The sequence below is a fragment of the Brachyistius frenatus genome, unplaced genomic scaffold (genome assembly GCF_029030835.1).
Source record: "Brachyistius frenatus isolate BFR_SWC_R1_liver_20210118 unplaced genomic scaffold, ASM2903083v1 Contig_61, whole genome shotgun sequence".
NCBI lineage: Eukaryota > Metazoa > Chordata > Actinopteri > Embiotocidae > Brachyistius > Brachyistius frenatus.
The window spans coordinates 1216433-1236392 of NW_027210660.1; the positions used below are offsets into that span (position 1 = coordinate 1216433).

At 40.4% G+C, this 19960-nt stretch overlaps 2 protein-coding genes across 2 annotated transcripts; both read left to right on the forward strand.

Moving 5' to 3' along the window:
• The first annotated feature begins 50 nt into the window (after positions 1-50).
• cdc34b (cell division cycle 34 homolog (S. cerevisiae) b) lies at positions 51-6245 on the forward strand. Its single transcript, XM_069706104.1, has 5 exons — positions 51-1362; positions 2517-2603; positions 2711-2808; positions 4118-4252; positions 4392-6245. Exons 1-5 carry the CDS (start codon positions 1177-1179, stop codon positions 4600-4602), a joined length of 717 nt encoding a protein of 238 aa, XP_069562205.1. The 5' UTR covers positions 51-1176; the 3' UTR covers positions 4603-6245.
• Positions 6246-7206: 961 nt separating this feature from the next.
• sirt6 (sirtuin 6) lies at positions 7207-19471 on the forward strand. Its single transcript, XM_069706112.1, has 8 exons — positions 7207-7336; positions 8139-8266; positions 13367-13549; positions 15189-15248; positions 16198-16293; positions 16388-16468; positions 17341-17464; positions 18399-19471. Exons 1-8 carry the CDS (start codon positions 7271-7273, stop codon positions 18714-18716), a joined length of 1056 nt encoding a protein of 351 aa, XP_069562213.1. The 5' UTR covers positions 7207-7270; the 3' UTR covers positions 18717-19471.
• The last annotated feature ends 489 nt before the right edge of the window (positions 19472-19960 follow it).

The following is a 19960-nucleotide window of genomic DNA, read 5'->3' on the forward strand; positions in this document are numbered from 1 at the left end:
ACAACGCGTTAATTTCTTTAGTTTCAAAATTATTTTTATTTCAGGCAAGTATAGAGCCGCTTCCTGTAAAATGGCGCATATTGCAGACGTCACTAAAGTGGATCGAGAAAATAAACTGCAAAATAAATACTTTTTGTTTAACTGCACTTTTTGTAGGGTACCAAACATCCTAAATCAAATACAAAAAAATTTAAAAAAAAAAAAAAAAAAAAGATGTGTCACTGTGTTGAAACAAATGTAAGAGTGAAAATAGGTCAGAGCAGCTGTTAGAAACACAAACAACATTCACGTTTTCATGACGTCAGGCGCCGTCAAATGTAGTTCGGTGTTTTCTCCCTCCGATGTATTGTTGAAGAAATAGCGGTAACAATTCAACCAATTCCCGTCGGTCACATTGGATTCATACACATTTTTAAATAACCAAATAATCGCATGCGTCGCCGCGTGGGTTCACGGTCGCTTTCAAAGGGAAAAGTAATGTTTACAGATGAACATTGGACTACAAGTCCCATAAACCACGAGGCGCCATTGCCCGTGTTTAGAGGAAAAGAGGGGGACTCCTTTCAGCAACATTCTTCTTTACTCAGAGCTCCTTCTTGCAGGGTGTAAACTACATGTCCGACTAGTATCCTTGCAGTTTTTGTTTACTCTAAATTCCAGAGGATCTGTCGTATTTTCTGGCTCTCGTGTCCGGTTAGAAAAGTATTCTCGCCCCCCCGGTAAGCTCGGCTTCAGCTGGTCGGGAAGGTAGAGCTCGTTAGCTCGCCTACGTTAGCCAGCAGCTCCGGTAGATTTACGGCTTATATCCGCGGCTGTCCTGCCAGGTAGATCAACTAAAGCTGGAGGCACCGGTCAGCCGCAATGCTGCGGTCGGTTCAACCATTTCTGAGGGCTGACATTTGGTAAATAATTCATCTGATTTGGGAACAAATCAACGCGACCTTTTGTTTGTGCTTGTGCGCATCCCGACAGGTTTGGCCTCTTTTCATTGTCTCCGAATATCGAAAAAAAACAAAAAAAACGTACAAGTTGTTTTCGCTGTAGGTTGTTTCGCTTCGTGAGGTTAATTTAGTCGTGTTTGTGTCAAATAATAATAATAATAATAATAATAAAAATTTAAAAACAAAACACGTCAGTTGTCGAGTCCAGATTGTTTTGAAAGCCACCTCGACCAGTATGGCGCAACACGACCACTCTCATGTAGCCAGTTCACAGAAAGCACTAATGTTGGAAATGAAGAGCCTTCAGGAGGAGCCTGTCGAGGGATTCAAGATAACACTGGTGGACGAAGCTGATCTGTACAACTGGGAAGTGGCCATTTTCGGACCCCCAAACACTCATTATGAAGGGGGGTATTTTAAGGTGAGTAGAAAACAAAATTGTCTTTGTGTTCACTTTGCAACTACCTTGGACACGTCACTAACAATGCAACACAACTTTCTGCACTTAAATAAACATAAAACAGACTTTTTATTTGGAAATAGCCATAAAATATAAATAACTAGCACATAATCTTGGTGTAGTAATGGACTCTGATGTCAGGTTTAGCAGTCATGTCAAAGCGGTTATTAAATCAGCATTTTATCAATTTAAGAACATGAATCAGATTAGACCATTTCTGACTAAACCAAATCTGGAGAAACTCATCCATGTCTGTTTCTTTTTTTTTTTTCTAGCAGGGCTTGATTACTGTAATGGTCTTCTGACTGGACTCCTAAAAAGACAGTCAAACAACTTCAGCTGATTTGCAGCTGCTAGAGTTTCAGCAGGAGTAAAACTAAAGGACACATCACTCCCATTCTTAAATCTTGACACTGGCTACCAGTATGTCACAGAATAGATAGAATACGCTACTACTACTAGTCTGTAAATCTGTTAATAGTGTGGGCCCAGTGTATTTATGTGATGGGCAGGAGTGATATGAACTGAGCACACATCAGCGGGAAGTAATCAGTTAGTCCTAAAATAAAGACTAAGACTTGAGAAGCAGCATTTAGCGACTATCCTGCTCTTAAATGGATACATCCGACAGAGAGCATTAGAAAAGCCTTGACAGTAGACATTTCAAAATCAAGGATGAAAGCATTTCTATTTGAGCAGGCTATTACTGCACAAATTGATTCGAATTTATTGTTAAATTTCTTCTTTTACATCCATTGAATTTTTTTAAATCCTGAATTGAACCCTGAATTATTCTTGTATTTTCTCATTCGTAAAACACTTTGAGTGATTGCAGTGCATAAAACGTGCTATATATATATACTGTCAGTGCTAGTAATGTGTGTCAAAGGAAGTCACTGGGAAGTGGCCATTCACACAGATTATATATATATATATATATAAAGTTGACTTTATATATATATATAAAACGACACACATTACTAGCACTGACAGTTTGACTTCTTCAAATAATAAAATACAACACGCAGATTGACAGGTTGCCATACCATGCAGTGATATTATTGTATAACAGAGCACATGTAGAGCCACATGTAAAGGTCTGTTTTGTGTCCCAGGCTCGGATCAAGTTTCCTATAGACTACCCGTACTCCCCTCCTGCTTTCCGCTTCCTCACCAAGATGTGGCACCCCAACATCTATGAGGTGAAGTATCACAGAGTGACGAACACATGCTTGTCTATGCTCTTATTCCTGTATATAGTCACATGACGCACCTGGGAGTAAAAGCAGTTGGCTTCCTGTGTTTTTAGAATGGAGATGTGTGCATTTCTATATTGCACCCTCCGGTGGACGACCCGCAGAGTGGAGAGCTGCCCTCCGAGAGATGGAATCCCACCCAGAACGTCCGGTTAGCGCCGCCTCATATGTCTCGCCTCATATGTCTCTCTTTACTTGTTACCTCCCGTCTTTGTCCTCTCCCTACCACGTCAATAATTGATCTGGTTTAGACTCTTATCGCATGACATTCGTCTTCAGTGGCGTCTTTCCGCAAGTTCCTAAACACTATCGTTGAATCCATATCTGGGCATTCAGCACCACATGTGTTATGATCAGTTTTTAGCAAAGTCAATCTTTATTTGATCTATTTGTAAAATTGCAACACGTACTCAGTACAAAACACACATTTTGTTTTAACTTTAATGTGGATATTTGTCATAACACAATATCTACAGAAAATAACTTAATGAAGTAATAATAATTTCGCCAAATAGTGTAACACACTGGTGATTGAGACTGTGGCCGCCAATGCAAGGGTTTGATTTTGCAATGTTAAAAACGGAAGAAGCAGAGAAGCAGCAACCTCTGAGGATGAAAAATGAAGCTGATGAGCAAGTGCTAAAAAGTGCAGTTCCTTGAATGCCCACTAGATTAGCTCCAAAAGTGAATCAATCCCCACAGACTCCTGTGTTAAAATCAAGCGGCAACCAGCAGTGACGTCACCCATTGGTTTGTGAAAGGCCGTTATAAAGTCTCAAGTTTGGAATTTGCCCGGACACTATTTTGCTAATCCCACGTGGTTTGGAGACAGTAGTGACCATATTTAGGCGTGCTGGGGAGGAGCAAGCGGAGGATTTGACTCGATCTAATTGGAAACTACATCTCACCCACCGATAGCCGTAACCTGACTGCACCACAGGCCTGTCAATCAAACAGACACGCAAACGGCTTTAGTCTCTATAGCTGATTTCCTAGTTCATGACAACTGTACGTGGGGTGAATTTTTATTTAACTCACCTGTTTGAATTGTATCAAGGTTTAAATTAATGGGAGAATTACGGGCAGGATTTGCACTTGCCAAACTAGTTCACGCAATGCTGATTTAAGCCGATCCCTTCCTGTATTTCATTTGTCCGTTTGGGGTCACGGAAAATATGAGTGTTCTTCACGATTTTATACACCACACAAATAATCTATCAATTAATAAATAATTGACTGATGAATGAAAATAATCTTTAGCTTGACCCCGGATTCACACAGTTCCACTGAGTATATAGAATAAAATACATTACATCCGGAAAACGGACATGAAGGTGAAGGGAGATCAAATATTCCACATTTGTTATTCACATAAATAACGAGTGTGTTTTCTTCCTGTTTTGAAATGGTGACACTGCAGTGGTGTCACTCTGTCACTCACCTTTTGTGTTTGCTTCCAGGACTATTCTGCTGAGTGTGATCTCACTGCTGAATGAACCCAACACCTTTTCTCCCGCCAATGTGGACGCCTCTGTCATGTACCGCAAATGGAGGGACAGCAAAGGCAAGGACCGCGAATATGTAGAGATCATCAGGTAAACACTCACACAGTATCGAGTATTTTTGCCCTACAAGAGTTGACTTAGACTGAGGATAAAACTCGCAGTTTATTGCTCTGAAGCTGTTTTTGAAGAGTCACTGTACGTGTTTTTTTTTTTTTTAAATCCCCCTCAGGAAGCAGGTGTTGGCCACCAAGGCAGAAGCTGAGCGCGACGGCGTGAAGGTGCCCACCACGCTGGCCGAGTACTGCGTCCGCACGCGTGCCCCGGCCCCCGACGAAGGCTCCGACCTCTTCTACGACTATTACTATGACGATGACGACGTGGAGGGCGGGGACGGCGACTGCTGCTATGACGAAGACGACTCAGGCAACGAGGAGTCGTGACAAGCTTTTTGACAGATCGAGCTGACGTACGCTACCCCTTTTTTTCTGCCCGGGTTGCCAGATATTCGAGGTTTGCAACCGAGAAAGATTTGAAGCTTCCCTCCTTTAAAACCAATACAAGAGCTTTTTTTCTTCAGGCCTCTGAGTTTGTTCCAGAGGTTGAAATCGATGCCTCGTTGCGAAAGGGTCATACCTGGTAAGATTTGCACCAGCACAAAAGCCAGTCTTCAGTTTTTGCAACCAGTTGTCATCATCACTTAAAACCTTACTTTCAGAGAATAACTTCACATAATCCTGCTGAGTTGTCAATATGTCAGTGTGTAGAATAAGGTGTTTTGGGGTAATTCACACTGTCAAACAATAGAGACATTTGCACTGGTGCAAACACTTCCAATCATTTCTCAGCCTCCCTCTTGCATATCTTTTTTTCCCCTCATCATAACTGGGCGTTACTCACCTGTACTCGGTCTCAGTGGCGGACAGAAGATTGAGGACTTCAAGCAGCCTGTTTTGTACTGCAAATATTTCACAGTTTCACAGTCGGTCTCTCTTCGGTAGGACCAGACATGAATTGTCACGTGAACAGTGTTTTCTGAGTTCTTGTGCATGCCCCGAGCGTCTTTGGAAGCTTTTTGTCTCTTTTTACTGGTGGACCGTTGACCTACATCATGATGTGTTTTCAGCTCTGTGATAACAAAGACTCATTACGATGGAGGACTCTCGCTGTCCGGCGGACCAGCTAGCCGAAGTCGGCGGGTCACATCCTTATGTGAACATTTTTGCTAACATGATCTTTGCTGTGCTTCTTCTGGTTACTGTTGGATGTGTTTCTCTGTCATTTTCAATGTGGGCTTTTGTCCGTTGAAGTAGTTCAGATTTAGGGGTTGGGTTTTTTTCAGGGGGCAAGTGGGCAGAACTAATTAATTATCAGATTTGTATTATTCCTCAGGGTCACTCCCTGAGAGGCCTGATGGACCCAAAGAGCTGAAACGGTGTGTAAAAGAAAGCCCAAAACATTTATTGACTATTTGTTGTACTCTTGTCTTTATTTGCTATTTACTCTCTTGCAAGCTTCATTATTTTACTCTCTCTATTTTGTTTTGGTTAGACATTTTTCCTGCACTGTTTGCTTGAGAATTTAATGAGATTATTAGGTTTGATTGGCAAAAAAAACCCAACAACTCCTGTCAGTAGTGTCTTTCAAAAAGGTGTAGTATCAGGATCATGAATTGTCCTTCCGCCCTGCAAATCCCTGGAAGTGAAAAATATGTTTTACTTGTCATGACTATTTTTTTTTTTTGTGTTAGTTGAGAGGGGACAGGTTTTGATATTATTTCTAGAGTGTATGGGTGTCCTCTGCGTGTATTTTCTCCATCAGCAATATTGATTGTTTTATTTCCTTAAATTGGGACGTCACACTGAATTTCTCAGGATAATGAATTACATGTGACAACAATTACGACAAGCAATTATTTTCCTCTTTAGGTGGTCTTCAGTGTTGGTTTATAGCTTCAACAGGAACTATAACAAATATGCACATGTAGCTGTATGGATGATCACAATGTTGTTTTATTCACCTGTGTTTATTTTTTATTTTCGGCTATTTAAAATAAAAAAAAAATGAAGATTTATTTGAAAAAGAATTTTGGTCTTCAAGTGCTTGCAAGAATTGTTACACTTTTTACTTTAGTGGTAGAAGATACATGTCAGTCAATTGAAGAACCAATTATTTGTTAAATCAAGTTTAGAAACTCCCATCTTTTACGGTATTATAATATTACCTCTCGTACAGTTTACACTTTATTGTATTTTATATTTCCACTCCACTATAGTTCAAAAATAACTATTGTAGTTTCTATTCCACTACATTTATTTGACAGCTTTAGTTACTTTTCCCATAAAACTTTCACATAATGGAAAAGAGGGTGAGCTTTTAAAACAAAACAAATTACCAAAGATTAATCTAGTGGTTTTCCATTTTTTTTTATTCTGACGTCTTACAAAAAGCAGTGTGTAGTTTTTATTCTTTCCCCTCCTAGATTTCCTAGATCCATCTGAAGGCCCCCTTACATTTATTTGCTGTCCCTGGATATAAAACTGTACTTAAAGTAGTTCAAACTAGCTCCACCTGCAGCAGCTACAACAGTAACATGGTGCTCACACACGGATCCTTCAACATAAATAATTAAATTGTCGTATATAATAATATATCAGTCAGAGAGATCAAACCAATATTTTTAACACTTTTACTCCATTTAGCTGGTAATACTTCTGTACTTTCACTTGATAAAGTAGGCTACTATTACTTGTACTGGAGTATTATTACATTTCTTTATGTAAAGGACCTAAATATTTCTACCACAGATAGGATCCATCAAATTCAGCAAAATAACGCTAATTTGTATTTTATTAAAAGTAAAAACAACAACAACAACAACTAGGCGTTTACACCATAGACATATATGTCTATCTATGGTTTACAATGTACAGCTGAACGCAGAGGTGAAAAGCTTTTAATTTCCCAGAGTTTGTGAACGCAGCATACGTAGTCGCTCGGTGATGACGCCACCCAAACAATACAGTTAAAAAACTCGCCTGGGAAAATTTCGCCGCCGAATAAAACACGAACATTAGGCGAAGAAATAAAGATACGAGTCTAAGAACAGCCATGTCTGTGAATTACGCCGCCGGGCTCTCGCCGTACGCAGACAAAGGTGTTTGCGGACTTCCGGAGGTAAATAATAACTGTCATGCGCTCGCGACTGAGTTTTTTTGTTGTTGTTTTTTGTTTTGTTTTTAAATAGCTAGCTACTAGCAGGTTAGCTATGGATATCTGTTTCATTTTTTTTTTTTTTTTTTTACAGTTTGTACTTCTTTCCAGAGAGTAATGTAATAATAAAACACTGTAAGAAGGAAAGCTCTTAACAATTCATTCCTTTTGTGTGCAGGTATTTTAATACTGTCACACGTGCATAAACTGGGACTAAAACTTGAGGGTTTTCCAACGCAGTATTTAACCGGAGCCTAATTATCAGAATAATAATAATAATAATAATAATAATAATAATAATAAAGCTCCACAATGTAGAAAAGCACCAGCAGTGAAGTGAGGTCACAGTTACTTTACACCTCTGTTGGGATGTGACACAACTCTGTTATTGCTCTGTACTCGGTGACGTTTTCAATTCTGGTCCAAAAGCTGTTTGTATTTACACTAATAATACATGAAAATCAGTGTAACCACATGATTGATCATGGTCAATTTTAATAACGTCGCCTTCTTTCTCAATATAAGCTTCATGCTGTCGTACAATACAATCTTTTTCAACTTGGGTCATAGTTCAAGCTGTGTGTGAAATGAACACACGTGGACTAAATATTGTATGAAATCATGCAACTCCGCTCTAAGCCATTCTCCAATAAAAAAATCCTGTGTAGTACTACTGAATTAAAAAAAAACAATGCTGTTATTGCTGATGATATGATTGTGTCAGGTTCTGCCAGTTACTGAAGCCAGTGTTTCCTTTCTGTGGTAGAGCTTTGATAGTCCCGAGGAGGTAAAGGTGAAGGTGGAGAGCCTCGCACAGTTGATTAAAGACTCTCAGTACTTGGTTGTTCACTCTGGAGCTGGAATCAGCACCTCGGCAGGCATCCCCGACTTCAGGTGAGGCACAAACAAAAGCACTACCGCTCATTTCTTTTCTCACATTTCATCACAAAATATAGTTTCTGTAAGTTTGTGGACCTTTGGGCAAATTAGATATTGAGGTTGATTTTTCAGGTGAAAACCAGTAAATACAACTTTTGCAGCAGACTTTAAAAATAATCATTTCTTCAAATGATGATCATTTCAAGATCAACGTGCTTCAGGTTCCAATTTTTTTTCTTTCCGAAATGTCAGAAGCCCCATTAGACTACAAAGAGCTGCAGGAACATTTCGGTGTCACAGTGGCTGTGGTGCAGCGTTGATGCACAAACAGGGTCCACATGTAAGAGTCATCAGAAGGAAACCTCACCTGCCACCACCAAGTCCACATCTGAAATCTGTAAAGCAACATCTGGGTAAGACAGAGTTGTTTTGGAAATAATTGTTGTGGACACGTGAAGTTCAAATTGAGCTGTTTGTCAAGTTCAGAAAAAAAGGATTTTAGGTTCAGAGCATTTGATCAAAAGCACAACTTGCCAGCTGTTAAGCATGAGAGTAGAAATATGTCGTCTTGTGTGGCAGCAGCGGTGCAGCAAACATTGCGTAGATAGGGAGAAGATGGAGTCCACATACCATCAAATTCAGGATGCAAATGTCAGGAAAGAAAGTCAAACTGAAAAGAGGCTGGTTTCTATAACAGGACAATAATCCAAAGCAGACCTCAAAATCTACCACAAACCACTTCAGACCAGAGGACTGAGTCGGCCTCTCCAAACACTTGAATCTGCATCTGTTCAACGTCATTGGAAAATTGTTGGGAGGTCGCAAACATGCTGTGTGTGCAAGGCAGATGAACAATATCTCCCTGCTTGAAGTAAACTACAATATCGAGTGAGAATTTTTAAATCTGGAGATGAAAAGTGTTTGCAAGCTGTGATTTTGGCGAAAGGAGGTTTACTAACTCCTGATTTAGTAGCGTGCCCAAATCTTTGCACATGATTTTGAGTTTATAAACTAAAAAGTAAACTTTAGAAGAAAGGTTCATGATTGTTATGTTTGCTGCTTTTGTCTACTTGCTGCAGAGCTTGTGTTAACTTTTCCACTTCATAAGTCAGCGTCATATCAAATATGTCAGTTGTCCCGGGTGTCCATACTTTTGCATATTGCTGTATGTCCCATACAAGCAGGAAGAAAATGATACCCAGTATATCAAGACAATGTATACCGGTAGATTAACAACACTTCTTACTAATGGACTGAAACTTCAGCTGTCATTGCAATAAAGGAACCAAGTATAACAAAACAAAAACTGCATGTAGTTATTAGTTATCTGGATGATATCATATCTCTTTCCTGGCTGTCTGATAATCATCTCCTGATTTGACTGCCACCCACATTCAATGCAGCACAGGAAGCTGACAAGGCATCTAATGTTCTTGCAGTGATGAGGAGCTCTCTAAAGGAGAGCTGAACAGAATTAACATTCATTAAGTATTAAATGTTTAAGATATTCCTTTTAAAATGTTCCTGTTTAGAGGTGGGTAATGCGAACAAAATATCATGATATTTTTTAACCAAATACCTTAATAACAAATTTGTGATTGTGACTATTGGTGATTTCATGTATTTTCACATATTTTCACAAAAAATTTCCCCTCAGGGATTAATAAAGTAAATACCTACCTACCTACCTACCTACCTACCTACCATATTTACATAATACGCTTTTTGATAAATGATCCTAAGTAGTGTGGATGTATTGACTAAGTGGGTAAAGGCAAATTATAAAACAGCTGGAACAGTCGGTAATTTCAGAAAACTTCACTGTTACGCCTTTAGAACCAGAAAAAACAACACTTAAGTCACATCACAATAGAATATTCAAAATCGTAGAAGATATTGATATAATACCAATATTTTGCCCATTTCTGAACTGAACTTGTGACATTGACGATCTTGGAGATACTCAGATAGGCTGAGCAGCCATTGAGCCAGACGTGATGATTGTTGTTGTCTTTCATATGAGGGAGACGTAGACCACAAAGGTTAGGTTAGGTTAGGTTAGGTAGTTACTTTATTAATCCCCGAGGGGAAATTTTTTTGCTACAGCAGCATACAGAAGCAATAAGATAATAATAGAGCAATAGAAAAGCAATAAAATAGCAGGAAAAAATATATAAAATATAAAATGCACAGTATATACAGTACAGTATATATCTATATATATTATATACAATACAAAAGACCTCTTCATCTGAGGGGTGACCTACGAAGCGAGATTAGTGGGTTAGCGAGGTATGTTGAGGCTAAAGCCAGGGTTGTCAGTGTCACGAATGTGGCTCTCTTTTAAGCTGGCTAGATCACCATGGTAACTGATGCTGCAAACTTAACCTGGTCTGGAGCAGATACTGGATCAAAACCTAAGAAAGTACTGCCTACTGACTGATCAGTTCTCTCTGAAAATTGTCATCACCAATCGGAGAAGATCCAGTGGAGCTCGGTATGCGGAGTGAGACAGTCAGACAGCCCTCTGAGGAGTGAGACGGTCAGACAGCCCTCTGAGGAGTGAGACAGTCAGACAGCCCTCTGAGGAGTGAGACAATCAGACTGCCCTCTGAGGAGTGAGACAATCAGACAGCCCTCTGAGGAGTGAGACGGTCAGACAGCCCTCTGAGGAGTGATACAGTCAGACAGCCCTCTGAGGAGTGAGACAGTCAGACTGCCCTCTGAGGAGTGACAGTCAGACAGACCTCTGAGGAATGAGACAGTCAGACAGCCCTCTGAGGAATGAGACAGTCAGACAGCCCTCTGAGGAGTGAGATGGTCCTCTGTGGGGGTTCAGAGACCGACAAACCACTGTGTCTTTCCCTGGTGATTTTTATATGGTATGAGGTATAGATTAAGTTCATTAGTTTTTTTTTACTGATATCATCCTACAACAGGGACTGATTGATGCCCAAAACCACTGCACTTGTATTACAAGATCTGACAGTAAAGCTACCAACCGCTTTGAATTATGATTTTATATTATTTCTAATTTGCTCCTCGGTCTGTTTGACTCCTCCGGGGTTGCAGGTGAAACTAAAACGTTCATACACGTCATGAGAATACATCTAATAATACATTCATTTTATCTATTGCTTCCTGTATGCTGCTGTAGCGAAAAAAATTTCCCCTCCGGGATTAATAAAGTAATTTACCTAACTTAACCCTAACCTAATTTAATGATTTCTTTTTTTTGTAGTACCACTGTTTGAGCAGAGGGGGGTAGTGTTTGCTCACATGTCCGATCCAGCTCTGTAAAACATGAACACACTGAAACAAAGCACAGCTCTTTCCATTTTTACATTATTGTGGAAAGAGTCATTTTGTTACCATTCAAACAAATCTTATCCCTAAAAACTGAGCTGTGCAAACAATAAAGGTCTTCTTTTTCTTTATTTTTATTAAGAAGACATCAAAGTGATTTTGATGATGAGTTCTTATTATTTGAAGTTGGGTCATTTGAAATCCACAGTCAGTGTATTACTGCAGTAGATTTAGTGAAGCAGATATTGTTACAGGGATAAAAGCGAAGCGATATGCTGCTGCTGACGAGGTCGACAATTAAACGTGTTTATAGCCATCCCCGAAAAAAATCATTATCAGTTTAACCCTGTGCTATTTTTAGAATATTTTCTCTGCTTTACCTTGCTATGAGAGAGCCCTTTAGACACCACAATAACACAAACAAACTAATTGATCGAGGCGGCGGTAGACCAGCAACTCGCGTGTTCTTTTAAGGTAAAATTTATATTTTCGTCAAAGGAGTCCGGGGGCCTTGAAAAGCAATATAACCGTTTTAGCTCTTTGTTGTAAAGGGCTTTCTGATGGTAAGGTAAAGCAGTAAAATATTCTCAACACAGAGTATATTCGTAATGATGTGGATTTTTTTTTAGGTGGCTGAGATAGGTTTGTTGCTGACCTCGTCCACAGCAGTACATTGCTTTGCTTCCGTTCTGGTACAGCTGCCTGCTTCAACCAAACCACTAGTGCAGGTGATGCACTGAATCCAAACAATCTCTTTAATTGTGTTTACTCTGATGTGAATGAGGTAGAGTTGGCCTTGGAGGGTACATCATTAAAGCCCAGATTCTCGTATACACATCAGGGCCACTCATGCAAATTTGATCCACACACACACACACACACACACACACACACACACACACACACACACACACACACACACACACACACACACACACACACACACACACACACACACACACACACACACACACACGCGCGCGCTCCATATGAGAAGAAGTTCAGTCCCTCGGGTTAATACTATTGACGTCACCAAAATGTACCAATATAGCAGCATCATAGATTCTTTCTTTCATGTCCTGCAGCACCTTTCTCCTGGTGATAAGCGGGACTTACACCCTAATTCTTTAACTGCAGTTAAATCTTTGAACTGCTCTTTGCTGAACAGGCAATAAATCCTGCTGCCGACGAAAAGATGGTGTTCACACTGAGAGCGAGAGATGAGACTTTTGTGGCTGCATTTGAGGATTCACAGGATGCGTTCCCTCGTCTGATGCATAATGATAAGTTGTGTGTCTTCGTAGTAACTTGTCAGTACCAACAGCGCCGCTGCGTTAATCCGTCCCTTCAGACACCCAAAACTGACTGCTTAATTAAAGGACCCCAGGAGAATCTTTTCAGATTGATCAAAGAGATTTGATGCTTGTCTGCAAACTTGTAATTGTATGCAGTTAATATTCAGTCAATCTAGACTCTTGGTAGGCTTGTGAACTGTTGGTGAGAATGTTTTTGTTTAGTATAATTTATTCTGTTTTCTTTGAGGATTTTACCAGTGCCAGAATCTTTTGACTGGTCTTGCATATTTTCAGGGGGTTTGGACGAGCAGGATTTGACAGCATGTTGACAGTTTGGTACGCAAACCATGCAGAGCTCCTCTGCAGAAGCCATTGGCTTGTTAGTGCTCAGCCATGAATACAAACCCAAGCACCAGATGTAGACGTGCAATGCCTGAAGTCCACCCACTATATTGCAACCTGCCCAATCCTGCTAATTCCGACACCGTCTACATATCACCATTTTCTCCTTCAGGGGTCCAAAAGGTGTGTGGACGATGGAGGAAAAGGGTGAGTCACCTCACTTTGACACCACATTTGAAGATGCCCGCCCCAGTTTAACTCACATGGCCCTCCTGGGACTGCAGAGGGCCGGGTACCTGAAATATCTCATCAGCCAGAATGTGGACGGCCTGCATGTTCGATCAGGCTTCCCCAGGTAACTCCAGCCTGCTTCTGCCCGGGCCTGACTCAAATCATTAATGAAGCTCTTTAAAGGACCAGTGTGCGGGATTTCATTTTTTATTTATTCCGCCAATGCTAATGCATAAAATTCTCCCGAAATACAGACTAAAAAGCAATTCACAATCAAGACATTGCTCTATTTATACATTCCATGATCGAAAAGAGGCAAGGAGAAGAAAATCTTATTTTGTCTACACCTTACTAACCAATACTTACAATCATGTGAGACGATAAAGAATTGAGAGCCGTTTATAACACTTTACCATCAGTTAAGGGAACACATTACCTGAGATTTCATATAAACGAGCAATTCTTTCTTCATAAATCTTCATGAACTGAGAGATATATTGACCCACACTTCCACACAGTCAGCTGAAGTATTGCAAGATAGTTAAACTATGCAGAATTCTCATTTCCTTGTAATCTAACCCAAACTTTTCTTTGTTCAAAACGGAAATAGTCTTCGTCATCAAGGGGGCTCTATTAGCAATGCAATATGATCTTCATAATCGTGGTTTAATTTTTCTTATAATCACCTGAAATTAAGAAAATCATTGTGTTTGTTGGAACGAGCCCTTTATATCTGGATAGGGAGCGGGTCCTCTTTCACAGAGGCTGCCATGTTTGTACTGTAGCCCAGAAGGAACAAACCAAACGCTGGCTGGGAACTTTAGCATTTCTCATCACTAGATGCCAGTAAATCCTACACACTGCTCCTTTACAGCTCTATTAATCGTTGTATTTTATATAAAGGCCTTGATTAGTGTGGCTGATATACTTCATTATTTTCATAAAATGGTCCTCATATAGACAAAGTCTCCATATGTAAATAATACACTGTATATTACAGTTTAGGAACATCACTATGTTATTTCGTTTGGAGTTGAAGGAGAGTGAGTGAAGTGGAGGGTGAATGAGTAAGTGGACGTGGTGCACTTATTCAGAAGTTCTCAGCTTAACTGGTTCAGAAAAGGCACTGAATATATTATTGGGGAAAAAAAAACCATTATAGTTTGATTTATTTGTATTCATTTCTAATATTTAGAAAGTTATATGCAGCACTGTAAGTTGTCTGAGATAACCATGTTGTTTCATGCTTACTTTGGACATGTTGGACTGTGACTCACTGTTTTCAATTTGAAGCTGTAACAGAGCCACTGCTAAAAAAAAAAAAAAAAGCTGAAATAATTGTCAGTGTAATGGAAAATGTTTGCTTTGACTATTCAGCCATATTGCAGTAGCCCAAAATCAAGAGTCCAATTTTTTTATTCAGTACATACTGATATGGCTTCTGCGCATATTGGAAGACTCGCTCTCCCTGGAAGACATTTTTCAGCTTTTCCTTCATCCACAGTCAGGGTTTTTTTTTTTTTTTTTTTTTTAAATGAGGCCCCAGAACAGATTGGAAGTTCTCGGAGGAAATTTCTGAGACAGCAGATGGACCGGTAAAGCAAACTGGTTCTCATGAATATGCACAGGTGCCAAGTGAAACTCAAACGTGGATACAAGTGCTCATAATATCAGAAAAGATTGTGCTGAACAGTCCTGACATTGTAGGTAATGATTAAAGTGATTGTCGTCTTTGTGGACTCTTCTCCTTCTTCCTCTATCAGGGACTTGTTATCAGAGCTTCATGGGAACATGTTCGTGGAGGATTGCGAGAAGTGTGGCAGGTATGTGCAAGAACACACAGACCCAAAACTCCCATTTCAATCTTGAAACTGAATGACTGAAACATGATTATCATCTTAAAAAGCTGCTGTCTTCTACTGAAGTTCACTTTTCGATTGGTAATACTAACAGCAAATCATAATGCATAAAGCATGCAAATGATCAATTACTGTTCACTTATTATGATGCACAGTATATAAGCTTCCGTGCCTCTCACGTTGGCTCGTGTCAGCGCGGTCTTTTGAACATCTCCCTCCTGGGATTTGCACAGGTACTACAGGTCACCGAGGACAACGTGGTCAGCAAAAAATGCATTGTGCATTACGCTGGCTGTTCTGGGTATTAAAATGTCTCATCAATGAGCAACATCAGGGGAGAAAAGACTGATTAATATTCACAGGAAAGCCATAAGTATACGGGTGGTAGCTCACAAGGGCTGAACACAGTTGTTGAACCCTGAGGCAGATGCCGTTCAGCGGCAGGAAAAACATACCGGCTTCCACTTGAGGTGTAATTGTACGAGGAGTGTTTTCTCACGAGGCTTCTCTTTGTTGCCAATTTGCCCTCGTGCAAAGGAAAACACAAAGCAGTACATGTCAGTGACTTCACTTTACTCTACTGACCTGCACAGTCTCAGTACCATTACCTTCGAGAGAAAGTAAAACAGGAGGATTTAAGAACAAATGCATGCTTGAACAGTTCTGCAGCAGCTGCAGGATGTTGTAAAGTCTCTGCCATCCTTAAAGAACATTTATACATTTTCTTGAGTTTCTTTTTGAAGTCTGTCTGGAGGCTAAAAGTTGTCTGGTTTATCTATTAAAGTATATATTGTCATGTTTTGTGTGTAAATTTGCTTTGGTGCTTGTGAGCAGCGTTCTCTTCTTTACTGTAACTATAGCAGAGCTGCTGTGGATATATTTGAGGATGTCAACTGTGGGATTTGTTTTCCAGGCAGTACGTCAGAGAAAAGGTGATCGGTGTGATGGGGCTGAAACCGACGGGACGTTACTGCGACGTGGTGCGATCCAGAGGACTCAGAGCCTGCAGGTAACGCGCGCGCGTGGCCTCGTGCGTTTCCACGTTACAAACGTCACTTCATCATTGATATATCAGTGTAACTGCGTGTTCCTCACTACAAAAGAGGGAAGCTGATCAGCACCATACTGGACTGGGAGGATGCTCTTCCTGACAGAGACCTGACCAAAGCAGAGGATGCAAGCAGGTGAGCCGGAGCAGCATGAAGTAGTTTGGACTCCGTTTTCTCCCTTTTTACTTTATACTTTGGGCGTCCTTTGTTTCATCTCGGGGCAAAATCCACAAGGCGTCATTCGAGTACGTCTTGTGAACTGAAGGATGTGAAATTATATCTCGGATTGATGCACTTTTCTTCTTTGCATGTCAGTGTCCCGGCTTGCAACGAAGTACTCGGATCAAATTGCTGTTCGTGTCACAGTCTGCTGTAATGATTCCATTTTCCTCTTGAGTGTCAGGGTCTCCGTTTATTCCTTCAGCCACAAGAGCTCTTTATGTGTGTTTACAAAACAGCAAGGTGAAGTGGATGTCTGTGTGTCGCCTTGAGTGACCCATAAAGGATAAGCATAATCACCATTTAAATTACAAAGAGGAGATTTGGAGCTCTGACCAGCGGATCTGAATTATTTGTTTGTCGCCGACGGGAAAAATAACTGTGTTAATGAAAGCTGTGTTTATCTATTCATTTCAAGGCTATGCTGCAACCCTTAAAGAGAAAGTGAAATAAATAATATATTAGCAAATTGGAAACCTACGTCCCTGTGATACATTTTTAATTATCCCTTTGTCTGTTAAACATGTCCGAAATTTATTTTGAGAGTATTCTTACACGCCCCGTGGTGGTCCAATCAAAATGATGGAAATCCCTCTCGCAGCCAAACCTTGTCTAAATATTCTGTCTCACTCATGATAAAGGTGCTCTCACGTTCTTCTCACTGTAACTTTAATGCACAACTACGTATATAGATTACCCTCAGGGAATAGCAGGCAAATCAGAAGAATGTCAAAGAAGTCGGATCCCTTATTTTGCGAGTGATTTCAAACTTCTCTGTCGGCACACAGACGAGCGGACCTGGCTCTCACTCTGGGCACGTCCTTGCAGATTAAACCCAGCGGAGACCTCCCACTCCTCACCAAGCGCAAAGGAGGGAAAATGGTTATTGTCAACCTGCAGCCGACCAAACATGTGAGTCTCCTTCATAAAACACCACAAAACATCTCGGAAACCTTAAATGGTTTGTGCTAAAGGAGAAGTACAAGTTGGGGCAAATGGCCTCCAGCTCAGCCTCCGCTTATCGGCCACCAGGTTTTTAAATATAATCTCTGTCGCGAAGGCGCTCATGCCTCCCCGGTAAACAGGAGGACACCAGATGGCACGTTTGGTGTCCTCCCACTCCTGTGGAATAGTGTGAAATAGTTTTGAAAACTGCGTTATAGTGCAAAAACGTCCAGGCGGTTTCGTCCCTCATTCAGCTAAATTCAACACGAGCCAAGGACGCTACAGGCAAAGTCACGGAAGCAATCGATTTTAAGAGAGCTGGCTGTTCCTGCTGGTCCGACTGACAGCTGTAAGTGTTTCCTGTTAACGCACTTTTACTTGAGAAACAATATTTTTTTTTCCCGTCTGAGACACTGTTCTGGTTTTGGAGGTGAAAGGTATATATTTTCATTTTATGAATTGGATTTTGTATTTTATGTTTTTTTTAATGGGCTGAAAAATGAAGTCTTAATCATACAGGAAAAACAACAAATTAAATAGAAACACTTAACTACATTGTTTGTTTATTTAGAAAAGTACATCTGTTCTTGTGTTAATATATTGTTTTATAATTGAAAAACAAAATTGTGTTGATGATGTTTTCTTTATATTTACATTTATTCCCAATTCCTATTTGAATTAAGGTTGTACGAGCCATTTCTTTAAAAAAAAAAAAAAAATAATAATAATTGGTATACAGCCGTTCTGATTATTTCTGTGAATAAAAAGGACTATTTTCAGGATATGTCCTGGCTGTCACCCCTTAAAATGAAAATACAAAATTAGTTACTTCCAAACATCCGCACCGCTATCTAGACTCTCCATGTTCTGTGTTTCACGGGCGCAATTTCCTCTTTTGCAGGACAAGCACGCACACCTGCGGATCAACAGTTACGTGGACGAGGTCATGAAAAAGCTGATGGAGCTGCTGGGGTTGGACATCCCAAAATGGGAGAGGCCGACTATCTGCGAGAGCTCCACGGCCGCCTTCGAGTCCACCGCCGATACCAAACCCCCGCGTGGTGGGGCTGCAAAGGAAAAGGTAAAAAAGATACGCGTTAAGGCGGAGAGGAAGAGAGAAGCAACGCAGCTAACAGAAGACGGGAGCGTTAAGGAGGAGACGCTTCCTGTAAAGAGGGAAAGGGCAGACTTCCCAGTGGGGACAGATGAGGAGAAATAGCCACAGGTACTTTTTCTCACAAGTTCGCAACGTAATCCCGTCCAGAAGCAGCCTTTACATCTGAGGGTGATTTAGTTTGGTCCGTTTCATGGAGGATATGTCAGCTTGGACCCTCTGGAAGACTTTTTCCAAGTACTGTAATGGCCTTGGTCATCCCAGATTTATGATACGCCCCTCACAGTGAAACTGACGCAGCAGATTGACCTCCTCGCATCCGGCGGATGTTTGGTTAGAAGTGTTCTTTTGCCTGAGAAGAAAATGTGTGAATACGCAGACTGTGATGTAATTGTGAGGGAGGTGCGGGAGGGCTTGGAGCTTAACTTTACTCGGAGAACCAGTTGGGACAATGAGATGAGATCTGGAGCACATTGTTACAAATAAAGTTTTTAATAAGATGTGGAAGGCTGCTGCGCCTTATTAAAAGTTTTATTTATAGCCACGTGCTCCAGATCTCATCCCGGCAGATCTTTTCTTCAAAGTCTCCTTGGTTCGTGAATATCAAGTGAGAATCTCCAAGTCTGATTGACTACTAGTTACATAGAGTTGGGGGAACTATTTAGGTTAAACCTGACTTTGGATCATAAATAAACCATGGTCACACTGTATGTTTGTAGGAGAACGCTTTTATCTCAGGAAAAGAATTGTACTCTTGCAGAAAAAAAAATCACTTGTTAGTTTTTTTTTTTTTTTTTTTACATTATATACAGTGTATATATTTCTGTTTTGTCAATAAACCTACTAGTTTTGTGGTATAATCTGTTTGTGCTGCATGTCTGCCAGCCGTGGCCTCGTTTCAAATGTAAATCAACCACAAAATCTCATCAACATCTCGTGGTTAACATCTATACACTTTAGTAGTTTTAAATTCCGTTATGTGTCGCTGTGAATTAACATCACAATCAAGCCTTTTGAAGAACCGTGCATCGGTGGGAGAAGGAGAGACCAACATCCACCTGCTTCTTTTTTTCATGCAAACCAAATTCAATAAAAAACTCAATCCTGCACTTTAGTTTTCAAGGGTGTCTATAAATACATGATAACAGTACAACAAACATTTGTGCCTGATCTTCAATATGCTTCAGTCCATCAAGGCACTTTAGGCCTGATTTACTAAAGGTTTGCGTGTGTAAAATCACGTGCAAACTTCCCTCCCACTGCAAAAAAATGTCCAAGCTGATCTACTAACGACGTGCAGTGAGGATTACATCTTTCAAATGTGCAATTTAACTCACGTCGTCCATTTT